Here is a 12,608-nt window from a genome sequence, read left to right as displayed (position 1 = left end):
TCTCTTGTTTGTGTGTAAGTGTGGGTTGAGAAATGGGTAGGTCTAAGTGATGTCATTCGTTTCCCTCCCTCCAAAGGCACATTACAGCGCTCAGTGTAGAGTGAAGGATTGTGCGCACTTGGGAAAGACACGCGACTCAGATTGCAATAAGTAGAGGAAGGCGCACTGCACAGACCAAGCACAGGGGGATGTCACGTCCGGATTATCATCCTGGATGCCATGGCTGACATACAAATGTTCCATTAACATCTCTAAAGTCGCTGCTTAAGCTTTGACATCTTCCATATGAGCGCGATGTAACCCGAAGGAACTCGTGGCACCGTTTTTATGCCGCGCTGATGTGAGACACCGGTGCGTCTTTTAGGCTGTCCACATTCAGGCGCCGAGTGGAGAGGATGCGCGCAACATGGACTTGAACGAGTTTAACGGCACGGAGGAGCGCAACGCGACTGAAGCTGCAGCATGGCCACACACGGAGGCCGCGGCGGCCTTCATCATCCTCGTAGCGTCGCTTCTCATCCTGGTTACCATCGTCGGGAACGCACTGGTCATCGTAGCCGTGCTGACGAGCCATGCGTTGCGCGCGCCCCAGAACCTCTTTCTGGTGTCCCTGGCCTCGGCGGACATCCTGGTGGCGGCTCTTGTCATTCCGTTCTCGCTCGCCAACGAGGTGATGGGGTACTGGCGCTTCGGCAGCGTGTGGTGCGCGCTCTACCTGGCGCTGGACGTGCTCTTTTGCACGTCCTCCATCGTGCACCTGTGCGCAATCAGCCTGGACCGCTACTGGTCGGTAACTGAGGCGGTGAGCTACAACGCGAAGCGCACGCCGGCGCGCGTTAAATCCACGATCGCGGTGGTGTGGGCAATCTCCGCGGTCATCTCCTTTCCGCCGCTGGTCATGACCGAGCACAACGAACGGGAATGCCTCATCAACGAAGAGCCGTGGTACATCCTGTCTTCAGCGATCGTCTCCTTCTTTGCGCCGGCGCTCATCATGATCGCTGTCTACCGCAAGATCTACCGCGTGGCCAAGCAGCGCGCGTCGACCGTCTTCGCAGCCAAAAACGGTGTTCCCCGGCCGCGCGCCTCGCCTTCCGAGACGTGTCTGGCGCGCGACGCCAAACCCGAAGCGGAGAGCCCGAGCAGCCTGAGCTCCGGGAGCAACCGGCAACAGCTGGAACGGAGACGAAACGAGGACGACGATGACGACGAAGAGGAGCTCGACGACATCGATCTGGAGGAGAGTTGCGCGTGGGACGGGCAGCCCCAAAAAGGCGGCAGTGCGCGTTTTGCCAAGCGCAGGAAAGCGGAAAGCAGGACGGAGCGGACCTGCTGCCGCGCCACTCCATGGGCCTCCAAACAGCCACGCGCCGTCCCGCGCGTCGCGAGACCGCTGACTGTCGCCAGGCAAAGCGCGCGGAAAACCAGAGCGGCGCAGATGCGCGAGCGGCGATTCACCTTCGTCCTCGCAGTGGTGATGGGAGTGTTCGTGCTGTGCTGGTTCCCGTTTTTCTTCACCTACAGCCTGCGGGCGGTGTGTGGGGAACGGTGCCACGCGCCAGAGGGCCTTTTCAAGCTCTTCTTTTGGATCGGTTACTGTAACAGCTCCGTTAATCCCATCATTTATACAATTTTTAACCGGGACTTCCGGAAGGCGTTTAAAAAAATCTTGTGCGCGTCTGCAACTCAGCGCGTTTGACTCGGAGTTTTGTTGAAAACTTTGGCCTTTGGACTTCATGGACGAGTTTATTAAAAAGCTGTGTTGCCAGATTGCATAAGTCCTTCTGTCTACGCCACAGTTTAAAAATTAATTAGACCAAAATATGATATTGCCTAATGAATGCCAAACATTCCTGAAATGAAATCATGTTTTAAAAGATCAGCGGTACTCTCTGTAGAGCATAATAGTAATAATAATAATAATAATAGCCCGAATTGTATTCTCTCCCTTTGCTTTGTGGGGTTCCTTTAAATACTCTGGTTTCACAGTCCAAACACATGCACTGTAAGTTAATTGGTATTTTCAAATCAGGTGTATAAGTGGTTCTGCTCTTTTGTGCCCGGGGATGGGTTGGCACCCCACCTAGGTTATCCCCACCTTGTGCCCTAACCTCCCTAGGATATAGGTTCTTTGATGGATGAATGAGGATGTTCATTATATTTGTACATAGTCACATTGAAATGTTTATAATGTAAAAAAAAGTTTAAATGATTAAAATAAGCTATAAATGTGTCATAAACGTTCTTTTTTCGGTCTATGTCTTAAAGGCTTAAAGTTGTTCTGTCTATGACTCAACAAAATGTTCAGCTGTCTGCAGAATATTAATACAAAACATGAACCTTTCCATTCTTTCAGTCTGTTTTATATAAACAGACTGAAAGAATATATATATATATATATATATATATATATATATATATATATATATATATATATATATATATATATATATATTATTAAATTACATTTACCTACACAATTTTTAAAAAGAGATTGTTATGAGTATAAGAACTGATAAACCTAAATTACCTGGGGAAAATGTCTCAATATGTGCAGTGTATTAAATTGCCAAAGGTGCAGAATTACCTATAAAAGTGTTTCTTTGTGTCCAAAAAGAGTTATATAAACACGGGCAATTAAAATAGTGAATTTCGGATTCTAAAAGCCAGTTTGACACAAAAGTTTTTGTTTGTTTGTCCGCTTGTTTTGTTTTGTTTACTGTAGCTTTGTGACATTTATCTGTGTAGTAATTACATAAAAAGTTGTTTGTGTCCCTTAGCTGTTACATATAAAACTAAAAAATGATCAGGGTTGAGTGCCAGTAAATCCAGTTATGCTCATTTCCTCAGATTATTATTTTAAACAAGGGCTCAGTGATGTCTCAGCTCCAAGACCCCCAAGGGTGCACAAATTACATTTTCTCTTTTACCCTAAGCAAAAGTCTTGTTCTGCAGAGACACCATACTGCACAACCCAGTGTTGTCTCTGCCATAATAAATCCGAAACAACTCATGAAGAGCTTGCTAATTACTTAACATGTTAGTGTTCAAATAGAGAGAACATCAAGCTATGTGTGACTGAAAACATTTGTTTTACAAGACAGTTCAAAAGTGTTTGGGGTTAAATGAGATACATTTTCTATTATTTTGTCTTTTCTATTTTAGCACATTGACTGTGATCCTTAAGCAGTCAAGTCTCCAATTTAATATTAAATAGTTAATATAAAAAAATATTTGCATCTATACCAGTGATCATACAAGAATGATTTTTCTTTGCTTCTTGACTGACATTTTTGTTAATAAAACTGTCATTTTATTGCACTTTGTTGCAATTTCTTTGCAATTTATGACCCTCAGATATCACCCATGGCTAAGTACCATCTTTGGTGATGCCCTCTCAGGCCTTTCAGCTTGTTTACAGGCTTTTACATTCAGTCTTGTTTTGAAATGCACTCTATTTGTATAAAAGTCATGTCATGTCACTGAAAACACACTGTCTTCCTGAAAGGTGAAGTGGCAATGAGTTTCTGAGACAGGTCTTTGGATTTTCTTAGTTACAAAGTTTTTTTTCTGGGAGTTCAACATTCATCCCGCTGTTTTTTGTTTGTTTGGTTGTTTGTTTTATTTATTTGTTTGGTTTGTTTGTTTGTTTGTTTGGTTGTTTAATTTAGTTTAAATTATGTTTCCTATAAGATGTGGTATATGCTGTGAATAAAACTCCACATCTTTATAAAAAAAATGACAGGTTGCATCTTCATTTTATCTGTCCATTAGACTCACACATTAGTCTGTTTGACTTAGTCCAGATCAAATTTGATTCAGGTCAGTTTTGCACTGCACAAATGTAATTCTTTCTGGCCTATGCTAAGCACTCAAAACTTGTGTTACACCAATAAGAGATTTTTGTCTTATTAACCCAATATTATGTTAGAGATAGAAAAACACATGTCTGTTACACTAACATATAAAACAAACAAATTGCTTCATACTTAATCTACAAAAAATACAGGGAAAATGCTCCGTATACAAAACTGAAGTTAAACAGTGGGTTTCGTTTATCATTTTGCAAACTGAACACATATTCATTCAATGAAAAGTAATGTCACATTCACAAAAATCTTACAAAAAGGCAGATAGATAGCATTTTTTGCATCCTATCAAAACTCCTATACTAAATGTGAATTTAACCATAAGGAGACTCACTAACGTGAGTGTCAGTTGATTAAGTTTGTACTGTTTGTTCTATAAATAGCTGTTTGTTGTTTTTTGTTAATGAATAGATCTATCAATCTATTAAGATAAATATGACTGGGCTAAAATGCAATGAAACTGTATAAAATCTGGAAGATATAACGTGTGTTTATGTTCACTGAGTGTGGCAATGGCTGAGCTGTATTACTGCAAGATTGTTACTTAATTTGGATGCAGGAAGTCAGAACTTATGTCACTTGTGACCTCTGTGCACTCAAGGTATAAGCCAGGAAAAAAAACACAGATGACTCTATGTTTGTTTATTGTTAGCACCAATCTACCCAGCTAAATGTAATGTGCGTAATGTTTTAACATTGTCGCCTCCTTGAAAAGGCAAACTGTATGGTCAATGTTATAGATTTAAATAACACATGCATGATCCATCTAAGGTAGACATATATACTATTACCTTTTCTGCTATCCCTAAGTGGCCATCACTTAAAGTAAATCCGGAATGCTGTGAACGAGCATGAGAATTTACACTCACTCATTATCATGTCACATCATATATCATTTTTCTCCTGTACAGTATATAGGGTTTAAAGGGCCTGCAGCCTAAACTAGGGCAGAGGCGAGGCACACCCTAGACAAGGTGCAAAGCAGTTCCAGGGCACACACACATGCTCTTTCACACACCACAGTCAATTTGGCACCGTAAATTAACCTAAATTTTGGACTAGAGGGAACTGGAATACCTGGAAGAAACTTACCAAGCACAGGATGAACATCCAAACTCCATGCACACAGACCCCGAGGCGGGAATCGAACACAGACCCTGGAGGTGCAAGGTGACAATGCTAACCAACAATGCATCATGTCTCCTGGTCATTTACAACTAACTGGAGTTTATCTAAAACAGTATGTGTGCAACACTGAAGAGCATCAGCATCAATGTATTGGGAATGTGGTTTGGGTTGGCTTGGCTTGGTCTTCATCTTCACTAATCGATAAAGAAGGCACAATATATCTAAACACACATACAGATTTTTTCCACAAATGAAAAGAAATTGTTTACATTGTCAAACTGGGAGGGGAATACAGGTCAGTCTAGTTTTACAGTTAAAAAGCACATCTCTGTAACTCTGTAACTAAGTGCTCTTAGGATAATGTGGCATTTTATACTGCTGGCTGGTTGACAGGTGTGTCGGGGTGGGTTAAATCGACCAGAAAGCAATTAGTGATAGACAAGCACAACTCCCCATAGTTTTAAACTCACTGCTGACTTTCCATCTAATGGAAATTAAACGCACTACGTGGTTCCGTACAGAGTGTGTTGTCTCACTTCGATCAAAAGCACTGCTAATCAATCTATAACCTGGTCTGTTGTTTATTATTAAGACTTGGAAGCTTGTAGTGTTTTTTCAGGAAGCTACAGTATATATATATATATATATATATATATATATATATATATATATATATATATATATATAATTAAAACTGTATATATAATTAATTAAAACTGTATATATAATTAAAAGATATTTGAAATTGCTAGAATGAAACCATGTTTCAGTTAACAGTTTTTTTTTTATGTTAAGACAATCATTCATGTTTTCTTCCTTTTTGTGGTCCATTTTTCTTATTCATTCATCATTTGTATTCTAGGGTGGTCCACTAATCTGGTCTTTTGTGCTCTGCCTAAGGGGGTGTTTTTGCTTCTTAATGAAGGTACCAACAGTTTATCTTGACACCTTGGATAATTTATTTATTGTTTTCATTGTTTTATTCTGATTTAGGTCTACTGTTGACCAGCAACACTGACATGAAAAATTGAGCAATAGAAAATAAACCAAATTTTAATTAGAACTTGTCAAACAGACTAAGGGTGAAAAAGAAACTCTAATACAATGTCAAAGTCTAACTGATACTTGAATTTAGACTCAAATGGCACATCTAGAATAAACCCAATGTCTTTTTAAGCCCTTCTGTGCGTAAACTAATGACGCAAAAACACGCAGCTGGTGGAGAAATGAATGAGGTTTAATTATACCAATTGCTTTTAGTTCTCCAAAATAGTAGGACTTATATACCATCAAATTAAAGCTGACGGTCTACACTTTAAGCTGATACTCACTGTGTCAGAATACAAAACCAAAAGAAGGAAAAATTGTATCTCTGTCCCCTTACTGATGGAGTGTACTGTGTTTATGCTCCTTTCACCAAGTTATTCCAGTCACCCCCCCAAAAAAGGAACATCCCAGGGTGCATCACCATGTGAATCTTCTGAACATAGTAATTGTATTTTGTATAATTCTCCATCACACATAGAGGAGTCTGAAATATACTCAGAGTACAGCATAGCTGGCAAAGGCTCTGACCCAGGAAAATAATTGCAAAGCAGTTTAATGCATTTGCTACACAGAGTGCCCGAGTCTACAGAATATGGTTTTGATGTCATTGAGCTTTGTCTTCATGAGCGTTTGCTGGCATCAAGCAACAAAATTGCTTCATGTCATGTTGAACAAAGCACCAATGGCAAGAATAATTTCATTCGTTTACCATTTGTCAAGAGGAGGATGTACTTCAGTACTTACAGAGCCAGACTAGTTCATTATTGTATTTATTACATACAGACAGAAGCCTTTTAAGACTCTGTATTTTACTTGACCATTTCTGACACGTCAACCTTCAAGAAAACTGAATGTAAAATAGAAACTATCACATTATACTGAATATTTTTACTATATTAGTCTACTTTCTATTTAATGGCACTTTTCATTAACTGAGAATGAATACTTGACAAGTTATTTTGGTAAGATAGGAAATTCCCAATGAACCCAGTCACCTATTATGGTGAGTATTTCATAGAATTTTTTTTTTTACTTAAATAGTGCTGAATCTGACTTCTTATTTCAACCGATAAGCCTGTTACAGTTGAGCTAGTTAGTAGTTTAGTAGCCAAGACAAGAAGACTCTACTCCAAAACACATGAACTATATTTGTGTACAAGTATTTGTACACAAATATAGTTTAGTGATTCTGGTCACTGAGCTGGTGAAAGTGCCAGCTTGTTAAATGGCGCTGTATTTTTGTTTTAAAGATCTGCCACTTTGATATAACAAGTGAAAACTGCTAACACATTAATGATGGTGTTTAATAAGAGAAATAAAAGAAAACTCTCACACAAAGTTTTTTTTCTTCACTTTTTCTATTAACTCCTAAAAGTCAAACAACAAATCCTTGTTATCTCACCATTTTCCAGAGACTTTCAATATCATATTATTGTGGGGGGTGGATTGTGTCAGGAAGGGCATCTGGAGTAAAACCTGTTCCAAGTTGTGTGCGGATCGGATTGTCCGCTGTGGTGACCCCTTAATGGGAGCAGCCTAAATAAAGTTTTTATATTATAGTAATGGAGGAAGGTTGAAGCTGACCTGTATAAACACGATGTATAGATTAAAAGTTGAGACCATGGGACAGACTACAGGATTGAAACACTGCTGTAGGAGCCTCTCTAGATAGATGTAAAGTGAGGGCTAAATCCCACTTGTACAGTACCACTCTCAGCAAGCAGGTTGCGCACCGATATATACAGGTCCTTCTCAAAAAAATTAGCATATTGTGATAAAGTTCATTATTTTCTGTAATGTATTGATAAACATTAGACTTTCATATATTTTAGATTCATTACACACAACTGAAGTAGTTCAAGCCTTTTATTGTTTTAAAATAGATGATTTTGGCATACAGCTCATGATACAGCCCAAAATTCCTATCTCAAAAAATTAGCATATCATGAAAAGGTTCTCTAAATGAGCTATTAACCAAATAATCTGAATCAATTAATAAATCTAAACACCTGCAAAAGATTCCTGAGGCTTTTAAAAACTCCCAGCCTGGTTCATTACTCAAAACCGCAATCATGGGTAATACTGCCGACCTGACTGCTGTCCAGAAGGCCATCATTGACACCCTCAAGCAAGAAGGTAAGACACAGAAAAAATTTTCTGAACGAATAGGCTGTTCCCAGAGTGCTGTATCAAGGCACCTCAGTGGGAAGTCTGTGGGAAGGAAAAAGTGTGGCAGAAAACGCTGCACAACGAGAAGAGGTGACCGGACCCTGAGGAAGATTGTGGAGAAGGACCGATTCCAGACCTTGAGGGACCTGCGGAAGCAGTGGACTGAGTCTGGAGTAGAAACATCCAGAGCCATCGTGTACAGGCGTGTTTAGGAAATGGGCTACAGGTGCTGCATTCCCCAGGTCAAGCCACTTTTGAACCAGAAACAGCGGCAGAAGCGCCTGACCTGGGCTACAGAGAAGTAGCACTGGACTGTTGCTCAGTGGTCCAAAGTACTTTTTTCGGATGAAAGCAAATTTTGCATGTCATTCGGAAATCAAGGTGCCAGAGTCTGGAGAAAGACTGGGGAGAGGGAAATGCCAAAATGCCTGAAGTTCAGTGTCAAGTACCCACAGTCAGTGACGGTCTGAGGTGCCATGTCAGCTGCTGGTGTTGGTCCACTGTGTTTGATCAAGGGCAGGGTCAATGCAGCTAGCTATCAGGAGATTTTGGAGCACTTCATGCTTCCATCTGCTGAAAAGCTTTATGGAGATGAAGATTTCATTTTTCAGCACGACCTGGCACCTGCTCACAGTGCCAAAACCACTGGTAAATGGTTTACTGATCATGGTATTACTGTGCTCAATTGGCCTGCCAACTCTCCTGACCTGAACCCCGTAGAGAATCTGTGGGATATTGTAAAGAGAAAGTTGAGAGACGCAAGACCCAACACTCTGGATGAGCTTAAGGCCGCTATCGAAGCATCCTGGCCCTCCATAGCACCTCAGCAGTGCCACAGGCTGATTGCCTCCATGCCACGCCGCATTGAAGCAGTCATTTCTGCCAAAGGATTCCCGACCAAGTATTGAGTGCATAACTGAACATAATTATTTGAAGGTTAACTTTTTTTGCATTAAAAACACTTTTCTTTTATTGGTCGGATGAAATATGCAAATTTTTTGAAATTTTGAGAATTTTGGATTTTCATGAGCTGTATGCCAAAATCATCAATATTAAAACAATAAAAGGCTTGAACTACTTCAGTTGTGTGTAATGAATCTAAAATATATGAAAGTCTAATGTTTAGCAGTACATCACAGAAAATAATGAACTTTATTACAACATGCTAATTTTTTGAGAAGGACCTGTATTATGTAGGAAAGTGGTGACTAAAGTGAAAAAAAAAACATGTCAATAAAAGAATTCAATTTAAAGTAAAGTTTAATTGGCTGATGGTAAAGAAAGAAAGGGATAGAAAGAAATATTAATATGCAAGTTGTTTCAGGCACTACATTCATTATAATGTATGCTAAATAATTTAAATTTTTTTCCTTTTAGAAATGCAAAATAAAATCCCTATTCTCTAAAGTCCCTAGGCTGTATATTAGGTAGGCTAGCAGACGCAAATGTATTTAGAATAAAAAAAAAAAACCCTAAAGAAGAAAAATGGATTAAAACCTCTTTATTTATACAGTACAGTACTGAACAAGCTCCCCAGATCCCAATCTGACTGACCACCCATGGGATGCGCCAGACAAACGAGTCCCTAGAGTTCCTGTTCCACAACCTACACCCCAAAGGATTCACTGCAAATGTTCTAGTGCCAGACACCCCAGCACACCACCAGAGGTCTTGTGCAGTCATGCCCCAAGGCAAGAGCTGTCCGGGTGTCACACAAAGGGAACCTACACAATACAAAGAATAATGTTTTGCATTGTAATATTATGGTTAATTGATGTATACTACACCCCCCTCATGACATACATGCACGCTCTCTGTCTCTCTCTGATATATATATATATGGGTGTGGGTAATTTATTTATTTATTGTTGTTGTTGTGTTTTGTTTAGTTTTATCATTTTTAAGTGTGTAAACAATCTTTAATTAAATATACTATTTAAAGTATAAGTGCTTCATACCACCCATGACTTGCTGAACTGCTTCTTAAAAAAGAAATTTATATTAGCTAAAAACTTATAAAACAAATATCAATAAAATGTTAGACAAATGTCAGTTCAAGACACTGTGCTTCATGAACATTAATTTTCAGCATTATTTGGCAAAGAGTTTAGGTCTAAGGAGGAAAAATAGGAGTAAATTGGAAAAGCACCTCTTCATGGCTACTATTTAGGATAAATATATAAAAAATATTTTTCTAAAAAAAAAGCTGCCTTCACATGCCATTGGGTTGTTCCTTGTGTTCCTTTTTTTTTTTTACCTGCATCAGTGGAGTCACCCTGCAGTGTAGTCATTAAGTAAAGAATGAATAATGTAGAATTTCAGCAGAAAGCACTTTCCTGGAAACAATATTGGTGTAACCCAGCCCCTGCTGAGCTTTTATCAAACATCTAGTGTGACAGTCACTGCACTTGGTTATAAGAAAAGAGAGCGAGTGTAAAGGTATGGGAGAAAAAAAAACATAAGAAAAAAACTTAAAAAAACTTTATAAGACACAAAATTTTGAGTAGTAATACATTTATGTGCCTGATTTCCAGCGAGCTTTCTGTATTCATCCTTTCCTTATGAGAATATAAAGCCTGGATTTGCAGATACAATATATCCAGTTATATCAGCTTTCCTCCCACCCACCTTCCACTGATACCTTTTGCTAATGCGTTATTAGACCTACATGTGCTATCATCAAGACTTAATTAGAAATAAACTGTAACTTTGACCACATTCTATGGCATTTGTGAGTGATGATAATAGTGGTGATAATAGATGATAACAGCACTCTGATGTTCGAGTATACAGTATATATCACGCTACATAACAGGTGTTCTTACAATCATTAAATACACTCACTGTCAGTCACAGTATGGGTGAAAGTAGATCAGTATGGTCCACAGTACTGAAAAGAGGAGAGAGCAACTACCTTCTAAAACCCAAATTAAAAATCTGTTACGGAAGCACTTTCAGCTTGTGAACACATCTGATAACTTTATGTCACCTTTAACAACACTTTATTAGCTACAAAAGCTAACTGAGCTACAACTCTAACTAGCTTCTTACATAACGCTGAATGCCAAGTCCGTCTTTAACCCCTGATCATGGGCACTACTTAGTGTGTGAAACAAGGGATTGTATAGTGCACTAGCTTTCCATTTCACAATATTTGGGATTCATCCCTGGAACCCTGAAAGTTAGCTGGTATTCTAAAGCCGAATATGTGGACATATAAAGTAAGTCTCATTAATTTCTCAAGACCATCCACCTTCCATCTCCATGTTTTTTTTTTTTCTTCTCGCCATTTCGCTACAGAATACTGGTAAAAAATAACTTGTTTTAAATTACCCCTATTAAATTACAATAAATGTTAGATGGCAGCCCTTAAAGCTTATTAATGAACATACTGTATATAGGGCTTAGGTTTGTGCAATATAAAGTCTCAGCACTATTTTTGGTTAATTTTAAACCAACTACCAAAAAAAAAGAAATAAAGTTGTTTTTGGTTGTTTCTATCACATATATACAGTATAATAAAAAAAAAAATCCTTTTAAAAATGCAAAAAAAGTCCCTAAAGTCCCTAGGCTATATATTAGGTAGGCTAGCAGATGCAAATGTATTTAGAATAAAAAAAATGTATTAAAACCTCTTTTGGTTTAAAATTAATCAAAAATTAAAATAAATAGGCATCATATTCCCTATTTAGTGCTGAGACTTTATACTGCACAAACCCAAGCCCTATATACAGTATGTTCAATAATAAGCTTTAAGGGCTGCCATCTAACATTTAGTGTAAATAATAGGGGTAATTTAAAACAAGTTATTTTTACCAGCATTGTGTGGACAATGAAACTGAAATGGGGTAGGGCTTCCTTTTGCAGCCAATAGAGCATCAATTTGTCTTATGAAGTCCTGCACAGTGGCCAGAGGGATTTTGAGCCATTCTTCTTGCAAAATACTGGCCAGGTCACTACATGATGCTGGGGAAGTGAAACGTTTCCAGACTCGCTCCTCCAAAACACCCCAAAGTGGCTCAATAGTATTTAGATCTGGTGACTGTGCACGCTGTTGGAGATTTTCAACTTCACTTTCATGTTTATCAAACCACTCTGTCACCAGTCTTGCTGTGTGTATTGGTGCATTATCATCCTGATACAGAGCACCTCCTTCAGGATTCAATGTTTAAACCATTGGGTGCACATGGTCCTCCAGAATGGTTCGGTAGTTCTTGGTAGTGATGTGCCTATCTAGCACAAGTATTGGGTCTAAGGAATGCCATGATATTGCAGCCCAAACCATCACTGATTCACTCCCATGCTTCACTCTGGGCATGCAACAGTCTGGGTGGTACGCTTCTTTGGGGCTTCTCCACACTGTAACGCTCCTGGTATTAGCACGAGTGACCAAAG

General features: G+C 39.1%; 1 protein-coding gene across 1 annotated transcript; it reads left to right on the top strand.

Annotated features, from left to right (window-relative positions):
• The first annotated feature begins 115 nt into the window (after positions 1-115).
• Positions 116-2,347, top strand: LOC128542020 (alpha-2Da adrenergic receptor-like). The gene has a single exon (XM_053512375.1). It carries the CDS (start codon positions 407-409, stop codon positions 1,697-1,699), a length of 1,293 nt encoding a protein of 430 aa, XP_053368350.1. The 5' UTR covers positions 116-406; the 3' UTR covers positions 1,700-2,347.
• The last annotated feature ends 10,261 nt before the right edge of the window (positions 2,348-12,608 follow it).

This window comes from Clarias gariepinus, chromosome 2 (assembly GCF_024256425.1).
Source record: "Clarias gariepinus isolate MV-2021 ecotype Netherlands chromosome 2, CGAR_prim_01v2, whole genome shotgun sequence".
NCBI classification, from domain to species: Eukaryota; Metazoa; Chordata; class Actinopteri; order Siluriformes; family Clariidae; genus Clarias; species Clarias gariepinus.
This window is presented reverse-complemented; position numbering and strand designations above follow the sequence as displayed.